This window comes from Schistocerca nitens, chromosome 6 (genome assembly GCF_023898315.1).
Source record: "Schistocerca nitens isolate TAMUIC-IGC-003100 chromosome 6, iqSchNite1.1, whole genome shotgun sequence".
Taxonomy (NCBI): domain Eukaryota; kingdom Metazoa; phylum Arthropoda; class Insecta; order Orthoptera; family Acrididae; genus Schistocerca; species Schistocerca nitens.
The window spans coordinates 37,339,717-37,360,309 of record NC_064619.1 but is presented as its reverse complement, the minus strand read 5'-3'; the positions used below and the strand labels follow the sequence as shown (position 1 = coordinate 37,360,309).

At 38.6% G+C, this 20,593-nt stretch overlaps 1 protein-coding gene across 3 annotated transcripts in view; it reads right to left on the bottom strand.

The window, feature by feature from the left end:
• The window catches only part of LOC126262486 (voltage-dependent calcium channel subunit alpha-2/delta-3), an 823,568-nt gene that overhangs the window by 374,742 nt on the left and 428,233 nt on the right, over nucleotides 1–20,593 (bottom strand). For all 3 annotated transcript variants that reach the window (XM_049959148.1, XM_049959149.1, XM_049959150.1), the window contains exons 10-11: nucleotides 7,625–7,759; nucleotides 5,984–6,067 (exon numbers count right to left, since the gene is read on the bottom strand). In XM_049959148.1, coding sequence (XP_049815105.1) covers nucleotides 5,984–6,067; nucleotides 7,625–7,759 — 219 coding nt within the window. The remainder of the gene's footprint in view (nucleotides 1–5,983; nucleotides 6,068–7,624; nucleotides 7,760–20,593) is intronic.

Sequence of the window (20,593 nt, the reverse complement as noted above, 5' to 3'; positions counted from 1 at the left end):
TTTATTTTCAATGGCTTTTGCACACCAGTAGCTTCAAATAGAAAATTTCAGTTTGCTTTTACTTATAGCAACTTAAATAACATTAAGTAATGTAGGCAAAGACAGATTGGAACTTACCATAAAGAAGATGTGTCAAGGTCAAGTAGCAGACAGGTACAATTAAAAGATACTCAGCCGTGGCCTTCATCTGTAAAAAAACGCACGCGCGCGCGCGTGCACACAAACACACACACACACACACACACACACACACACACACACACGACTGCCAATTCCAGCATCTCAGGACAGAATGCAAAATTACATGCAAGCAGTAATTGGAAGGGAATCTTGAGAGGGAAGGCGAAGGGATAGTAGTGTACAGGTGGGCAGAGAGATGAATGCTGTTTGGTGAAATGTACAGGGACTAGAGTTGCCAACAGGCACAGCATTAGGAGGTTGTGAGGCAAGGAGGTGGGGAAAAAAGGAGAGGAGTGGGGAGAGATGGACAGATGCATTGGCAGAGAGCTGCAAATAAACAGGGTGGAAGATGAGGAGATATCAGGACAGAGAGGCTGGAAACTGTTGGATGGAGGGTGTGGGGACAGTATGTTAATGAAGGTTGAGGCCAGGATAATTACTGGAACCTCCCCATTCTCATCTCCCTCCCTGTTTATTTGCAGCCTTCTGTCAACATATCCGACATTCTTTCCCCCACTCTTCTCCTTTTATCCTCACCTTCCTGCCCCACAACGTCCTGATCCTGCACCTGTTGGCAGTCTAGTCCCTGCACACTCCACCAGACAGAGTTAAGCTCTCTCACCATTCGCACACTACTATTCCTTCCCCTTTGCCTTCCCCACCCTCTCCAGATTGCTGCTTGCATCCCATGTGATGTTGCATTCCGACCCGAGATGTTGGAGTTGGCAGTCATGTATACATGAGGTGTGTGTGTGTGTGTGTGTGTGTGTGTGTGTGTGTGTGTGTGTGTGTTTTACTGATGAAGGCTGTAGCCAAAAGCTGTGAGTGTCTTAATTGTGCCTGTCTGCAATTTGACATGTCTTCTTTATCGTAAGTAGCAATCTGTCTGTTCCTACATTGTTGACATTCCTACCTTTTCCATTGTTTGGCATTCAGTAATGTGATGTGTGTGTGGATATAACCAGCAAAAATAAAAGATTATTTGTATATTGTTCAAAATCCTGTTTTCACGAAGTATCCATACCAACACCGTAAGAAGAAATCAGCTTCTCATCTGTACCATTCTTGAGCTTTGTCTACATACACTAATCTTTCTTGTGCATCCCATTACTTATTGAAATCTATGTGTAAACACTCATTCCTGTTGCGTTCTTCGTATTAATAAGTCTCTTCATTACACTGATATCCAACACAGCATTCTTACTGAATATTTTTCTGCTTTATTTCACCAATCATGTCATTTTTTACTGTATGTACATTTGCTGAGATAGATAGTTATATTCTTTCTTCACAACTGTGGCCCACCTTCTTCCTCATAAATTGTTATCTGCAAAGAGCTTAATGATACTTAGTTTTGTCCACCTTCACCACTGAATCAGACCTGCTGAATCAGACTTCTGTGGAAAGGATTTTGTATCTTCTTCTTCTACAATGACAAATAAAGCTAGCTATGACACATCAAAGCTAATAGTAATTCCTGGACATCATACTGGAAAACACAGCTACAGCTGCCAAGTGAATCTCTTTTTGTGTTACAAGTTTCAATCTACAAGATTATTAGGCCACGGACTATCTTCTTAGTATGTATGTGTGTAAACCATCACGTTTTCGTTAATGACCATTCTGTCATAACTTTAAAATATGTAAAGTTAAATCCACTTCTAAATTCATACCTTTAAAATTTCAGACATAAACAAAATTGATGGGTACCACTAAACAGCTAAATTTGAAAAGTCAACACCACCTTAAACATTTCTCTATTCTAATCAAGTGTCACAAACTACTGAAGTATAAGATGTACATCTCATCTGGCTATTATTTGGAATATCTTACATTCGGATTCAATTACAAATGCCACAGTGTGATCAGCATGACAGGTTCCCACACTAAATGACAACATGAGCACATCTGTGTGCATTCCAAACATAGATACTACAGACAACAGTTTCAATCAAAACAAAAAGATTTACTTAGCAGCTGTTTTACTCCACCAAAAGAAAAGCAATCCTAACTAGCACAGAATTTTCCTCTTTTTTGTTGCTATGTGTTATTTCCTTAATAATTTTGTTGCCCACTTCTGGCAGTGCTATTTAAAATACCCCTCCACAATATCAGCTCCACTTTGCCAGCTTTCTTATTATATATTTATTTATTTACGTCCTGAATCTTTGAGGTACATATACCATACCTTAGATGTTGGACAAAATGACATTACATTAATATACTGTTACATTGATTGTATACATTACATTTATAAATTGTTACATTGTTATATTGCTATATTGTTACATTACATTTTTATATTGTTGCAACTGAAATTAACTTATTTTTCAAGATACTGCGTTACTGAGTAAAAACAGTTTTCCAAGAGATATGAAGTTACAGATTTTTTAAAGCTATGGATTTTGTTTATGGCCTTTAAGTTACTTGGCAGCTTATTAAACAAATGTGAACCTGAGTGATATACACCTTTCTTGCACAGTGTGGTATAACAATGATGTCTTTGTATGTCACTATTTGCCCTTGTATGGTGTTCATGTACAGATTTATTTTGAATAAATACACTTCCATTTTTTAGCATGCTTTTTTTAGGTACATGACAACTTCTAGTATATAGATACATGGTAGGGGTAGAATCCCCAGTTCTTTAAAGAATGGTTTGCATGATTTTCAGCTGTTAGCATTTTTCATTATCCTCACAATCTTTTTTTGTTTCCGGAATGTGGTTATGTTATGAGGAGAATTTCCCCAGAATATGATGCCATATCTCAATAGGGAGTGTATGCAAACGTAATACACCGCTCTAACTGCTTCAGGACTTGTGTTGTTCCATATAATCCTCATCGCATAAGTCATTTTCGATAGTTTAGAATTTAATGATGTGATGTGGGAATTCCACTTAAGATTGTCTTGTAAGTAGATGCCAAGAAATTTTGTTTCAGTGACACTGTTAATTCTTTGGTTTTCCATGGGCATGTTTGGTTTTAATGGGTTTTTATTTTGTTGTGTATGGAAGTGTAAGACGACTGTTTTTTGAGGGTTTATCAGTAATTTATTCCTCATAAACCACTCTGTGACAGTTTCATTTGTGATTTTAGCATTTAAACCTTCAATTAATATGCTTGTGTCATCTGCAAATAGCACTTGTTCGGAGTGTTGAACGTGTAGGGGGAAGTCGTTTATGAAAATTAAGAAGAGAAAGGGACCTAAAATTGACCCTTGTGGTACACCGTTGGTTAATGTGGAAGGTTTCGATTGATAAGCCTGGAGTTCGTTTTTTCCATGTGTTTTACCTCTATTATCTGAGAGCGATTTTCTAGGTAGGATTTCAGCCACTTGTGTGGCAGGCCTCTTACACCATACCACTCGAACTTTCTTAGGAGAATTTCATGGTCTATTAAATCAAATGCTTTTGTTAAATCCTGGAAAATCCCCGAAACATTTTTGTGACTATCCACTGAATTTAAAATATGATTTATGAGGCTTAAGGTGGCTGTTTCAGTGCTGCACTGAGGCCTGAAGCCATGCTGACATCCTGAGATCATATTTTTTTTTTTTTTTTTTTTTTGTTAAAGAAATCAGTTAATTGTAGCAGAACTAGTTTTTCAATGATTTTTGAAAAACCTGAGAGGAGTGACACAGGCCTATAGTTGACCATCTACTGCCGATCGCCCTTTTTGTAAAGAGTTACAACTTTTGCAGTTTTTAACTGTTGTGGGAAACTATGATACTATCTTTATTTCTGAATGTATCTAATTACAAAATTTAGATAAACAAACTTTTCTTTCCTTAAAATGCATAAAAATGTTCCTTAATACAATAAAAGAGAAACTGAAAAACTATGACTCTTTCCCCAATAAATATGTTCTGTAGAATACTCCTATTACATTAAGTATCTGTATAAGAGCTATATTCTTGGGCTACATCCTCCAACACGTTATTCTAGAAATACTGACCCCTAACTACAGTCTAATAATAAAGGAGATAACATGCTAAGAAAATGTAAGCATTGTTGATACCATATGTGCTCACTTTACAGCTAGTTACACTGGCTTTATAATTTCTGCAATGATGATATTACTGTCAAAATTCTAATATACAGACTGGGGCTGGCACTAAAATTCTAACACACTACAGTCATTATAAATATATCAGGGAGTCCTATGTATTTCTATAAAGTACAACAACTGCACAGAATGTTAGTTGCTAGCCTACAAACACAGAAAATAGACACTTTATGCAATATTATATAGCATTCCAACCTCAAAATTCTATTGAATACCCATGCAGGGTAGAAAGACTAAGCAAATTAGCTAGTACTAATTATCTGTATGATTATTCTTAAATGATACATTTCAATTTGTATGGCACTTACTGGTAATTATGAGATGGATTTAAATAGTATTACATATGATGAAGAGCACCTGTCAAGTGATATGAACATCAAGTTTTAATAACCTAATGAAAAATCCTGGGTGGTATATAAACAATGATAGAAGGAAAAACAATCATTCACCTTATAGAAGAAGCTCTGAGCAGCACATAGGAAATAAACAAGGGGGTGAAAATTATAGCTCAGTTTTAGAACTTTGAGTCTTTATAAGAGACTGGGTCTGCCTGCCTGTCTGTCTGTGTGTGTGTGTGTGTGTGTGTGTGTGTGTGTGTGTGTGTGTGTGTGTGTGTGTGACCTTATTTGTCTATGTCAGATACTCAATGCTTTTTCTACATGGTTGTCTTTCCTCATGCCACTGAATAATACTTACTGATGATTTATGAAATTTAGTCTAAAAAATAAGTCACCGGAACACTGAAAGGAAACTTCCAGGGCTTACTGTTTTCCTTGTACATAATTAATTCCAGACAATCATTTGCAATATGATTATATTTTACAGTCTGGTATTTAAAGCAGTGTTTGTAGTCCTTTGATAAATGAAATAATTTCCAATTTGCCAGGTCATTAAATCAGGATCATGGCAGGACAGAAATAGTTAAAAAGCATGAACAGTTGTGTGTAGTAGTCTAAATAAATGGTTAAATGATTTTTCAGAAGATATTATGAAAATATGAAAACTGCCAGTTACAGCAATAGTTAATGCCCTGCAGATAATGAAAAGCAGTTCTGAACCTTAACAGTAAACATGACGATAAAAATTCATCAAGTGTAACACATATTTCATTCCTATTTCTACAATAATTTGCCTTAATTATGAGAAATGAAATCTCTCTATTAGCAACAGAGATACTACTTGAAATGGCCTACTCTGAACAACTGTTTTTATACCTCAACATGTCATTAATAGATTCAGTTTTCTAATGCTATGCTGATTTACCTGACTAACCTACAAGTAGCCACACTCATGAACTTCTACAAAAAAGTAATAAGTTAATTCAGACTTTTTGCTACCTCTCGGATTTTTTGTACCCATATCGCCTCATTTATGAGGGTCCATTCCGTGAGGTTCTGTAGACAGGAGAATCAAATGACAGCTTGTAGTCATTACTAAATTGTGAAATAAAAACATAAAAAATTCTTTTAAAATGCTTATATTAAAGGTATGTTTGGAACTGAGTACCTCAGTAATCCATTGACTACAAATATCACTCAGTAAAGACATACTTCAAACAGAATGGACACGATTTCAAGGGATATTGAATCACATGAAAAATATCTTACCTAAAACCTGGACAAGGATAAATTACAAATGTTACTGCCTTCGTTATAAGTATTGTAATACTTTCTTAAACACAATGACAATTCAGTTTTAACAGAAATTTTTTATAAGCTGCTATTTAAGAAACTTACTGCATTTTCCCTCCGATCATAAACAGGCACTGCAACAGATGTCATAAGTTGGTAGGAAGTTTCATCTGCATTTTCATCTGTAACCTGGAACATCACAGTTAAGATAAGATCAAGTATATATATCACCATTTGTAAGCATATAAAAATGTAGCTGCAAATTTTAACATTCACACAAAAATATGGCATATACTGATCCAAAGGAATTACAAACCAAATGACTCCTTTTTTCCCCCTTAACAACTCTAAAACCTGTAACCAATTGCTTATAAAATCAGTCTTAATTGTTATGGAGACTGCAATCTATGGAATATTTCTCATGTATGTTAACTTTCTCAGAAAATTAACATCCATCTTATTATTTCTGTGCAATGTGCAAATGACTTAAATGTGAAGCTGTATAACATTAAAACAGTAACTTAACACACTCATGGCTACTGAGAGAGAGAGAGAGAGACAGCTGCAGTGTAGGAGAGTGTGTTGCTGGTGTCACAACAAACGGAACTGTTCATCATGTCACATGACCAGAATGTCATCGGACCTTGTTACCTTGTCAGTGTAACTGCTGAGCACAGGATGGGTGAGATGTGCAATATAAGGGCATCTGACCATGGACACATGCTGGACACACCATATCCAAGGTCATGCAGGTACGGGGCTTTTTACACACAGGTCACTGAGTTTAGTGCTGGGATGAGAACACTACCATCATTTGTTTTCAGGATAGAAAAAGATATCGTAGACTGATGAGCTGTAGCACAAGTATGTACTGATGGCACTGTATAAGTACGTCAAAAATCACATGAGGCAACACTACCCGCACCAATCAGACTGATGGTGAAGCATGTGTATATGGGATGAAACTGAAGCTTTTTATGTCTCCAGTTGTCTCTCATCAGAAAACTGTTCAGAACATTACTAGCTAGTCATCTGCAATGTATGTTCCCCCTCAGCACAATGCAGGTGATCAGTACCCTCTGCAATCCTGTGCCTGAGGCACTTTGAAACACTCCATACAGTACAGAGTTTGTGTAAGCCTATACGGCACATCACCTAACCTCGACCCTCTTGATTATATCTGGGATGCCATCATGAGATATGTGCGAGCTATGTAATGGCTGTGACTGACTTCTGCATACTGTGGGTGTTGACTCAGGTGATCATGGTTTGGGATGGGACCTCAGAGCTTTCAGCACACCATGGAGTTCATGCCAAGATGTGAAACTGGCACCTGTAGTAAGTTATGTGCTGTATCTCTCCAGAATTACATAAAAACAAATAATAAAATATTAGATTAAATTAACTGATACTAGCATATACTGTTAAACACATGACAATCACCTCAGTGCTATGGCCAATGGTTTTCAGAAGGCAGTTAACCAGCTCATACTAAAATTAAGTTTTGATATGAAGTAAAAAGAGTTTTTTTTTCATTTTATAAACATGTTGAATAGAAAATACAATAATGCAAGTGGAAAAATAATGCACAAGCTGTAAAAGAAAATTTTGGATACCCTTTTTAAGCTCTCCACATATTGTTGTAGGTGCTCTTCACTTTTATTTGAATTGTATAATAATTGTATGATAATACAATAATGCAGGTGGAAAAATAATGCACAAGCTGTAAAAGAAAATTTTGGATACCCTTTTTAAGCTCTCCACATATTGTCGTAGGTGCTCTTCACTTTTATTTGAATTGTATTCTCTAGAGGCTAAGAATATCTCTTTCTGCTTTCTACATTCCCTCTTTTCCCAAAGCCAGTCAGTTGTTTTTGGGTCCTGTAATAGAGAGAAAATTCATAATAATATACATATTTTTGCACTTAATTAAGATTAATTTATTCTGAAAATAGCTTACACCATTAACTGTAAATGTTAAATTTCAAAAAGCTCATGACACTTAACTGCATTGTTGTTGTTGTTGTTGTTGTTGTCGTCTTCAGTCCTGAGACTGGTTTGAGTCAGCTCTCCATGCTACTCTATCCTGTGCAAGCTTCTTCATCTCACAATACTTACTGAAACCCACATCCTTCTCAATCTGCTTAGTGTATTCATCTCTTGGTCTCCCTCTATGATTTTTACCCTCCACGCTGCCCTCCAATGCTAAATTTGTGATCCCTTGATGCCTCAGAAAATGTCCTACCTACCGGTCCCTTCTTCTTGTCAAGTTGTGCCACAAACTCCTCTTCTCCCCAATTCTATTCAATACCTCCTCATTAGTTATGGGATCTACCCATCTAATCTTCAGCATTCTTCTGTAGCACCACATTTCGAAAGCTTCTATTCTCTTCTTGTCCAAACTATTTATAGTCCATGTTTCACTTCCATACATGGCTACACTCCATACAAATACTTTCAGAAACGACTTCCTGACACTTAAATCTATACTCGATGTTAACAAATTTCTCTTCTTCAGAAACGCTTTCCTTGCCATTGCCAGTCTACATTTTATATCCTCTCTACTTCGACCATCGTCAGTTATTTTGCTCCCCAAACAGCAAAACTCCTTTACTACTTTAAGTGTCTCATTTCCTAACCTAATTCCCTCAGCATCACCCGACTTAATTCGACTACATTCCATTATCCTTGTTTTACTTTTGTTGATGTTCATCTCATATCCTCCTTTCAAGACACTGTCCATTCCGTTCAACAGCTCTTCCAAGTCCTTTGCTGTCTCTGACAGAATTACAATGTCATCGGCGAACCTTAAAGTTTTTATTTCTTCTCCATGGATTTTAATACCTACTCCCTGTATTTTACCCTTCCACCTTTAGAATTTGAAAGAGAGTATTCCAGTCAACATTGTCAAAAGCTTTCTCTAAGTCTACAAATTCTAGAAATGTAGGTTTGCCTTTCCTTAATCTATTTTCTAAGATAAGTTGTAGAGTCAGTGTTGCCTCATGTTTTCCAACATTTCTGCGGAATCGAAACTGATCTTCCCCGAAGTCGGCTTCTACTAGTTTTTCCATTCGTCTGTAAAGAAAACGCATTAGTATTTTGCAGCTGTGACTTATTAAACTGATAGTTCGGTAATTTTCACATCTGTCAACACCTGCTTTCTTTGGGATTGGAATTATTATATTCTTCTTGAAGTTTGTGGGGATTTCACCTGTCTCATACATCTTGCTCACCATATGGTAGAGTTTTGTCAGGACTGGCTCTCCCAAGGCCATCACTAGTTCTAATGGAATGTTGTCTACTCCCGGGGCCTTGTTTGGCCTCAGGTCTTTTCAGTGCTCTGTCAAACTCTTCACACAGTATCGCATCTCCCATTTCATCTTCATCTACATCCTCTTCCATTTCCATAATATTGTCCTCAAGTACATCGCCCTTGTATAGATCCTCTATATACTCCTTCCACCTTTCTGCTTTCCCTTCTTTGCTTAGAACTGGGTTTCCATCTGAGCTCTTGATATTCATACAAGTGGCTCTCTTCTCTCCAAAGGTCTCTTTAATTTTCCTGTAGGCAGTATCTATCTTACCCCTAGTGAGATAAGCCTCTATATCCTTACATTTGTCCTCTAGCCATGCCTGCTTAGCCATTTCGCACTTCCTGTCGATCTCATTTTTGAGACGTTTGTATTCCTTTTTGCCTGCTTCATTTACTGCGTTTTTATATATTCTCCTTTCATCAATTAAATTCAATATTTTTTCTGTTACCCAAAGATTTCTACTAGCCCTCGTGTTTTTACCTACTTGATCCTCTGCTGCCTTCACTATTTCATCCCTCAGAGCTACCCATTCTTCTTCTACTGTATTTCTTTCCCCCATTCCTGTCAATTGTTCCCTTATGCTCTCTCTGAAACTCTGTACAACCTCTGGTTCTTTCAGTTTATCCAGGTCCCATTTCCTTAAATTCCCACCTTTTTGCAGTTTCTTCAGTTTTAATCTACAGTTCATAACCAATAGATTGTGGTCAGAGTCCACATCTGCCCCTAGAAATGTCTTACAATTTAAAACCTGGTTCCTAAATCTCTGTCTTACCATTATATAATCTATCTGATACCTTCTAGTATCTCCAGGATTCTTCCATGTATACAACCTTCTTTTATGATTCTTTAACCAAGTGTTAGCTATGAGTAAGTTATGCTCTGTGCAAAATTCTACCAGACAGCTTCCTCTTTCATTTCTGTCCCCCAATCCATATTCACCCAGTATGTTTCCTTCTCTCCCTTTTCCTACTCTCGAATTCCAGTCACCCATGACTATAAAATTTTCGTCTCCCTTCACTACCTGAAAAATTTCTTTTATCTCATCATACATTTCTTCAATTTCTTCGTCATCTGCAGAGCTAGTTGGCATATAGACTTGTACTACTGTAGTAGGCATGGGCTTTGTGTCTATCTTGGCCACAATAATACATTCACTATGCTGTTGGTAGTAGCTTACCCGCACTCCTATTTTTGTATTCATTATTAAACCTACTCCTGCATTAACCCTATTTGATTTTGTATTTATAACCCTGTATTCACCTGACCAAAAGTCTTGTTCCTCCTGCCACCGAACTTCACTAATTCCCACTATATCTAACTTTAACCTATCCATTTCCCTTTTTAAATTTTCTAACCTACCTGCCCGATTAAGGGATCTGACATTCCACACTCTGATCCGTAGAATGCCAGTTTTCCTTCTCCTGATAACGACGTCCTCCTGAGTAGTCCCCGCCCGGAGATCCGAATGGGGGACTATTTTACCTCCGGAATATTTTACCCAAGAGGATGCCATCATCATTTAACCATACAGTAAAGCTGCATGCCCTTGGGAAAAATTACAGCTGTAGTTTCCCCTTGCTTTCAGCCGTTCGCAGTACCAGCACAGCAAGGCCGCTTTGGTTAGTGTTGCAAGGCCAGATCAGTCAATCATCCAGACTGTTGCCCCTGCAACTACTGAAAAGGCTGCTGCCCCTCTTCAGGAACCACACATTTGTCTGGCCTCTCAACAGATACCCCTCCGTTGTGGTTGCACCTACGGTACGGCCATCTGTATCGTTGAGGCATGCAAGCCTCCCCACCAACAGCAAGGTCCATGGTTCATGGGGGTAATTGCATTAACTGGATTTTATTAGTACTACCAATTTTGGACATATGCTGTCATCTGCTACAAAAATCACTTAAAACATTTCAGTTGTCATGAATATTAAAACACAAAGCATTGAATATTTTAATCCACATAAAATATGTGTTTCGTGTGGATTAAAATATTCAATGTTTTGTGTTTCAATATTTAAGTCATATGAAACGTTTTAAGTGATTTTCATATCAGGTGATGGTCTACGGCCAAAACCAGCAGTACTAATAAAATCCAATTAATACAATTCAGTGTCATGAGTTTTTTGAAACATATATAGACTATTGAAGACTGTCTAAAAAAATCTATGTAAAGGTTAAGTGGTGGTGGGAGTTAGAAATAAAGCTGAAGCTGAAAGGCCTCACTAACTTTTCAAATTGCAATAGCAATAAATAATGAATTATAACAATTTTCTAATAATTAGCTGCAAGCAGAAGGAAATAGAACAACCTACTACAAAATTGTTGGTTTTACATGTAATAAATGGATTTCTATTTTCCATAGCTAAAGTTTGTAACAAGATGGCACCAGACATCAGGCATGAAATTATAGTTCCCAAATATTCAAAACAAAGTAAAAGTGAATACCTTACTAAGCACTGTTGCTAGGGCCTATCAAAATAATTGGACTTGTGGATGTAATTTCTGGTATACTCAAAGCCTAACATTCATATTAAATGGTTTCTAAATTTTCCATTATACAGATGATTCCCCTCATCCTCACCAGAGGTAGGTTGGTATCGAACTGGAGTCTGAGTGATCTCTCTTTCCAACCTTCCAAGACCTATACCTTTTCCTCTCTGACGATGGAACAAACACATTCTAAAACTTAGTATAGTTTTCTTCTACTTTCAATTGTTCCTACAGGCAAGCATATGGAGCTTTGGCAGATGAAGGCAAGTACTAGCCAGCTGTCCTGTCTCCTTTTAATTTTACAGCTTTTTCATTTGAAATTCCCTTTTAAACAATTTTTATGTTTATGATGGCATCTCTAGTAATATATTAAATCTTGAGCTGATTTTCGGGTATCCCATCAAGCTATCAACATAAGCATGACATATTTCCTGACACACATGCACCAGTAACATATACTCATAAAATGGACACAATAAGATCAACCTCCCTTAGATCCCATTTCATTCTCTTCAGTCTTTCCAAGCAATTTTTAGAAGTAGCTTACCAGATAGTACTGATCCATGTAATGTGTAAAGCTTTCCCACTGATCCATTTTTCAAACTTGTGAAGCAAGTCTCCTTGTGGCTTCACTTAAACATTTATTGCTTAGAAAGTCATACATGAATGCACAAGAAATACCCTAACAGAAGATACATAAAACAAAAATGACAAACTATTGTCATCTTGGACACTAATGATTCCCTGACATAAGATAAATTAAAATAACAAAAGTGGTCACCATTGTTACTTTTGTCATATTAAGTACAGCAATACAAATGGGGAAACAGCAACTTCTTTCCAGAGTAGTAGCTTTTAGGTGTAATGGATCTCAGTGTGTAGTGGATGCCACAGCCCACAATCACAATTCCCATCCCCACAACTTATCCTTAGTGATCAAGATTAAAAACCTAAACCAATTAACAAGGAGGTTCCAGATAGGAAACAGTCAGGCTCACACTACTGCAATCAACCCTGCACCAGAAGGTTGCACACTGTCATGGAACAACTACTAACTAGTGGTCAGCCTATTAAACGAGGAGCACATTTGAGAGGTAACTCCCAAAGTGGTCGAAGTTTTCAACAAGCTAGACAACAGTAATTCTTAAGTTCGAAGGGACATACCACCGGCTCTCACAAGGAGCCCCTTGAGTGTGAGGTTGCAAGTTGAATCTTTTGTAAGGCTTATTTGAAAGCACAGTGTCAACAATTATGGCAGGAAAAATATTAGCTATTAGTGATGCATCATGTGCAGCAGGATGGTGACAGAAAATAAGTGTCTGGGAGGTGCCGAGCTCAACCTTCTATGGGATGTATGTATTACACTTCACAAAATGGACATTGTTGACATTCAAGAAACGTTCAAAACAAAACATTAACTTGGACCATGAACACCAAATGAAGAATGGCATGCCACAGTGATCATAAAGGTTTGCACCAACAAGATCGAAGGTGAATTCCTTGGAAGTTACAAACAGAGCAGGTGGTTCAGATAGGAATCCACTCTTAACAAATGCGAACAGAATCATACTGGTGTAACAGGGTAATGAGAACTGATGAAATGTGATGGCATGCAACCGAATGTGAAACAGTCTGTCTTGGAGCTTACCATGAAACTGGTTGTCATTTAACAAAATAATTTAATTGGACAGCTAGAAATTCTACTCACCAAGCAGCGGCAGAACACACACATAAAAGAAGGTTATAATTAGACAAGCTTTTGGACCCAGTGGCTCCTTCTTCAGGCAGAAGGGTTGAAGGGGAAGGAAGAGAGGTGAAGGAGAAGGGCTGGAGAGGTCTAGGAAAAGGGATCAATTTTGGGAAAGACCCGCAGATCAGGGGAGACTTACGGTACAGGATAAGAAGGAAATAGGTCTTTTATGTGGGTGTTCTGCTGCTGCTTGGTAAGTAAGTTTTTTATCCATCCAATTAAATTATTTTGCCAAAAATTGGTTACTCTTTAATAAACATAAACATTTTCCATGGTAGGCTTTAACGTGATTTTTATTTAATCATGCAGTTAGCTAATTTTGCTTGTAAAACCAACATGGAAAAGCACTCCATTTTCTGCATGCATCGCATGTTACACAAACACTTTACACATCACATTGAGATAGAACATTACTTTTATCTGTTTTATCTTAATGTGAGGTGTGTAAGGTGTTAGTTATACATGTGATGCAGGCAGACAATTTAGTGCTTTTCATGTTGATTTTACAAGTCCGTGACAATGAAAGTATTCGAAATTAGTTAATCATACGATTAAATAAAAATTAGGTTGCAGCCTACTGCAGACCATGTTTACATTTATTAAGCATCTGGAGGCTGTGGATCCTCACAAATACAAATTTTTTTGTTATCCTTTAAGGCACAGCTGCAGATAGTGCAATAATATGTTCTATAGGCCTGGAAAAAACAAACATCCAGATGCTGAATTTGTCCGGTGGTTCCAGGTGGTATGAATTGCAATGTCACACACTTTTCTGGAGGGATAGTTTGCACTAAAGGAGTGTGATTTTTATACTAAGACCAGCAGTAAAGCAAAAGCAAGTTATTTTGACCAGTTATTGGCCAAAAGCAGTGCTCATAACACAGTTCTAGTTCTCCTATGCCAATTTTCCACTCTTTCTTGGTGTGACATAAATATTCCCTTTTGCCCTTGTAAGATCACGCAGATGATTAAGAATTGTAGGGGCAGAGGACCTCCAATTGCTGCACAATAAATAAATTTCCAGTCAGTTTACCATCCATATTAACAGTCAGCATAGTTGCATATGAATGTATTAAGGCATTAGTTGATCTTAATTCAACTCTCTTGGTACCTATCATTTCCGAGGTTCCTTTCATATGGATTTCCCTCTTCAAATTCCGATTGGCCAGAGTTGCAAACCAATTCCGTACTGAATGATGGGATATATTTGTTTATCTCATCTACAAATTTTCAGGCCAATTCTGAAGTTTGCTGTGCATCATCAAGTTGATGCTTTGTTTGAAATTTTGTTAGCTTATGTCTTCCAACTTTGTAGCACTGTTTGAATTATGCACTCATCCACTGTTTCCCTTGAAATCATTGTAATCTATGATGTGTGCAATTTGACGTGCATAACACAGTAGGTCACTGACTGGCACATCCTGTAAATTGTATCGAGCATCCTTGAAATGTGCAAACACCAGTTTTTGTAACAAGTGCACCTTGTCCTCCCTTGAATATCCACAGTTTTTTACGTGCACTACATGGTCATATTGCTGTAGACTTATACGAAATCTGTTCATATTTTTTTTTTTTTTTTTTTTTTACTATGCTACAGATGATCTTCCACATACAAAATTATGTTTAGGAACAGCTCCTTGACAATGATTGTCCTTTACTACATTTCACCAGAGACAAGATTTGTGGCTCACTGTGCGACAAGGATGATGAACTACGCGGCTCGATGTCTGTTTCAACATCACTTTCACTTGTTAAACACATAACATCATCATTGTACTCCTTATGTACATTGTCTGCTCAGTCAAGCATATACAACACCGAACTCTCCGTTGACTCATCTTACTGAAATGCTAGTATTTCATCTGCCCCTTCTTTCTCACTCTGTGAAATTTATTGGGTTCCTTTCTGACAAAATGTCGGCTTCAGCAACTGTTGTGTATATGTTTGCTTTATTTATTATTGCCACTGCTTGGCTTTGTATCAACACCTGTAGCACTGTTGTGAGTTATTAATCGACTAAGCATTTCAGCTGTGCTCTACTGTATTCACCACTGTATTCCTTACAGTCCCACCACCTACTGTCATTAGCAGCCAATATTGTGGTCACATGGTAGACAATATGTAGGCACTGAATGCCATAAATGTCAATGGCCTTTTGTGACATCGTACTCAAGGTGTTCCTTGTAAGTATATAACAGTTACAAAAACATGAGCACCAGCCTTCACCATAACAAAGCAACAAATTACTTGAAAGGCTGATTGACAAGCAGTAGACTCAAGGATGTTAGCATAGAAGCCTGCGTGATTTGGTATGATTTAGGGATATTTGGAATACTTTCTGAACATGTTGGCAGCAAGAGGAATAAAGAGGAATCACCAAGAAGAAAGGAAAAGAAGAATAAATGATGATAATTTTAGACTAGTGCACAGGGAGTAACAAGAACCTCTGATATTTTCTGAGGTAGTCTGGGACAATCTGCTTTAAGATTCTGTTGACAGCAACTGTTATGATATGAGAACACTGAAGGCATGTGGCAAATGGATAAGATGTATGCAGTCCAATAGCTAAAGGGTCCTATGCAGCACCAAACTCCTACCTGCAGCTCAGCACAGTGAGCCCTCTGCGACAAGTATGGCAGGAGAGAAGCAGGATGTCATCAAATCGGCAGTCTGTGTACCACCATATAACACTATATGCCTATTGTTGTGTCAAACAGGCCAAGTGATTCTCAGGAGTCTCATTGTAGTGGGCTTAATTATGTATCCTGTTCCTTTTGCTTAATAAACGTGGCCGGCCGGGGTGGCCGAGCAGTTCTAGGGGCTACAGTCTGGAACCGCGCGACCACTACGGTCGCAGGTTCGAATCCTGCCTCGGGCATGGATGTGTGTGATGTCCTTAGGTTAGTTTGGTTTAAGTAGTTCTAAGTTCTAGGGGACTGATGACCTCAGAGGTTAAGTCCCATAGTGCTCAGAGCCATTAATAAACGTGGTTTACTTTTTTATTACTTCATTGGGTGTCAATATTTCATATGCTGCTTGCAAAATCCTAATTTAAAGCTTTTACAAGCAGAAATAGAGTACAGTAGATAAATAATTGATATCTACTTAGCTGGGTTGATGCACACCTTGATTAATCTCATGTGCCTGAATATTCACCAGGTGGTATTTTTGTGACCTTTCCAGGGCATCTGACTGTTTAAATCATATTACTTTCTTAGAAAAACTGAACATGTAAACGCTTCATGTACAGCTGGTCTGAATCTTACTTAACAAACAGAAACAGAAATGAAAAGGATGTGCTGAATAATTTAGACAATGTTGGAAAGAATTGAAGATTAAGTTGTTTTCTGAAAATGGACTCTCCCTAAATTTTCAAGGACACACACACACACACACACACACACACACACACACACACACACACACTACATTCAGTTCTGTACAACAAATAGAGTCTGATGTAGCATATGAGCTATAGGGTAGAATGCTCCAAATTATTGGATATACATACTGATGACAACTGGAAGACCCATATTACTGAGCTTCTCAAACAATTAATTTCAGCTAATTTTGCTCTTTGTATAAGGGGTGTTCAAAAAGAAATGAGCCGGAGGCACACTTCCAGAAACCAGTACCTGTATGTCAGAAGTACTGACCCTGGCTGTTGAGACACTTGTCCCATTGCGACACAAGGCGGTGAACGGCTGACTCATAAAATTCCTGGGGCTGCAATATTAACCAGTTCCGCATGTACAGCTGGACGTCGCCATCCGAGTCGAATCGTTTGCCTTCAGAGCCTTTTTAAGGGGAACAAAAATGGCATAATCACAGGGAGAGAGGTCTGGACACAATGGAGGGTGGCCGAGAGTCTCCCATTTGAATTTCTGCAGGAATGCCGTGACGGCGTTGGCCATATGGCGCTTTGCATTGTCGTGGAGCAGAATGACCCCACAGGTGAGATTGCCTGGTCGTTTTGATTTGATCACTTGGCAAAAGGTGGTCAAGGTTTGCGAGTAATACTGGGCATTCACTGGTGTCCCATGCTGCAGGAAGTGAATCAGAAGGGGACCATCTTCGTCAAAAAATAATGTCAGCATAATCTTTCCTGCACTCATGTGGATGGCCTTGGCTTTTTATGTTGGTGGTGACCCTGGATGCTTCCACTGGAGACTCTGTCATTTTGATTCTGGTTCAAAGTGATGACACCATGACTCATCTCTAGCCACCACTTGTGCCAGGAACGCATTCCCTTCCCAAGCATAGTGCTGCAGATGAGCAAGACAATGGACCATTCGACATGCTTTCTGCTGTGGTTGAAGACTTTGGGGCACCCATTGGGCACACACTTTGAGCATGCGCAGTCGTTCCTTCATTATGGGGTGAACACTTCTGACATCTACATCTATACTCCGCGAGCCACCTTACGGTGTGTGGCGGAGGGTACTTATTGTACCACTATCTGATCCCCCCTTCCCTGTTCCACTCACGAATTGTGCGTGGGAAGAACGACTGCTTGTAAGTCTCCGTATTTACTCTAATTTCTCGGATCTTTTCGTTGTGATCATTACGCGAGATATATGTGGGCGGTAGTAATATGTTGCCCATCTCTTCCCGGAATGTGCTCTCTCGTAATTTCGATAATAAACCTCTCCGTATTGCGTAACGCCTTTCTTGAAGTGTCCGCCACTGGAGCTTGTTCAGCATCTCCGTAACGCTCTCGCGCTGACTAAATGTCCCCATGACGAATCGCGCTGCTTTTCGCTGGATCATGTCTATCTCTTCTATTAATACAACCTGGTAAGGGTCCCATACTGATGAGCAATACTCAAGAATCGGACGAACAAGCGTTTTGTAAGCTACTTCTTTCGTCGATGAGTCACATTTTCTTAGAATTCTTCCTATGAATCTCAACCTGGCGCCTGCTTTTCCCACTATTTGTTGTATGTGATCATTCCACTTCAGATCGCTCCGGATAGTAACTCCTAAGTATTTTACGGTCGTTACCGCTTCCAATGATTTACCACCTATGGCATAATCGTACTGGAATGGATTTCTGCCCCTATGTATGCGCATTATATTACATTTATCTACGTTTAGGGAAAGCTGCCAGCTGTCGCACCATTCATTAATCCTCTGCAGGTCTTCCTGGAGTACGTACGAGTCTTCTGATGTTGCTACTTTCTTGTAGACAACCGTGTCATCTGCAAATAGCCTCACGGAGCTACCGATGTTGTCAACTAAGTCATTTATGTATATTGTAAACAATAAAGGTCCTATCATGCTTCCTTGCGGTACTCCCGAAATTACCTCTACATCTGCAGATTTTGAACCGTTAAGAATGACATGTTGTGTTCTTTCTTCTAGGAAATCCTGAATCCAATCACAAACCTGGTCCGATATTCCGTAAGCTCGTATTTTTTTTCACTAAACGTAAGTGCGGAACCGTATCAAATGCCTTCCTGAAGTCCAGGAATACGGCATCAATCTGCTCGCCAGTGTCTACGGCACTGTGAATTTCTTGGACAAATAGGGCGAGCTGAGTTTCACATGATCTCTGTTTGCGGAATCCATGTTGGTTATGATGAAGGAGATTTGTATTATCTAAGAACGTCATAATACGAGAACATAAAACATGTTCCATTATTCTACAACAGATTGACGTAAGCGAAATAGGCCTATAATTATTCGCATCTGATTTATGACCCTTCTTGAAAATGGGAACGACCTGCGCTTTCTTCCAGTCGCTAGGTACTTTACGTTCTTCCAGAGATCTACGATAAATTGCTGATAGAAAGGGGGCAAGTTCTTTAGCATAATCACTGTAGAATCTTACGGGTATCTCGTCTGGTCCAGATGCTTTTCCGCTACTAAGTGATAGCAGTTGTTTTTCAATTCCGATATCGTTTATTTCAATATTTTCCATTTTGGCGTCCGTGCGACGGCTGAAGTCAGGGACCGTGTTACAATTTTCCGCAGTTAAACAGTTTCGGAACACTGAATTCAGTATTTCTGCCTTTCTTCGGTCGTCCTCTGTTTCGGTGCCATCGTGGTCAACGAGTGACTGAATAGGGGATTTAGATCCGCTTACCGATTTTACATATGACCAAAACTTTTTAGGGTTCTTGTTTAGATTGTTTGCCAATGTTTTATGTTCGAATTCGTTGAATGCTTCTCTCATTGCTCTCTTTACGCTCTTTTTCGCTTCGTTCAGCTTTTCCTATCAGCTATGATTCGACTACTCTTAAACCTATGATGAAGCTTTCTTTGTTTCCGTAGTACCTTTCGTACATGATTGTTATACCACGGTGGATCTTTCCCCTCACTTTGGACCTTAGTCGGTACGAACTTATCTAAGGCGTACTGGACGATGTTTCTGAATTTTTTCCATTTTTGTTCCACATCCTCTTCCTCAGAAATGAACGTTTGATGGGGGTCACTCAGATATTCTGCAATTTGTGCCCTATCACTCTTGTTAAGCAAATATATTTTCCTTCCTTTCTTGGCATTTCTTATTACACTTGTAGTCATTGATGCAACCACTGACTTATGATCACTGATACCCTCTTCTACATTCACGGAGTCGAAAAGTTCTGGTCTATTTGTTGCTATGAGGTCTAAAACGTTAGCTTCACGAGTTGGTTCTCTAACTATCTGCTCGAAGTAATTCTCGGACAAGGCAGTCAGGATAATGTCACAAGAGTCTCTGTCCCTGGCTCCAGTTCTGATTGTGTGACTATCCCATTCTATACCTGGTAGATTGAAGTCTCCCCCTATTACAATAGTATGATCACGAAACTTCTTCACGACGTTCTGCAGGTTCTCTCTGAGGCGCTCAACTACTACGGTTGCTGATGCAGGTGGTCTATAGAAGCATCCGACTATCATATCTGACCCACCTTTGATACTTAACTTAACCCAGATTATTTCACATTCGCATTCGCTAATAACTTCACTGGATATTATTGAATTCTTTACTGCTATAAATACTCCTCCACCATTGGCGTTTATCCTATCCTTGCGGTATATGTTCCATTCTGTGTCTAGGATTTCGTTACTGTTCACTTCCGGTTTTAACCAACTTTCCGTTCCTAATACTATATGCGCACTATTTCCTTCAATAAGCGATACTAATTCAGGAACCTTGCCCTGGATACTCCTGCAGTT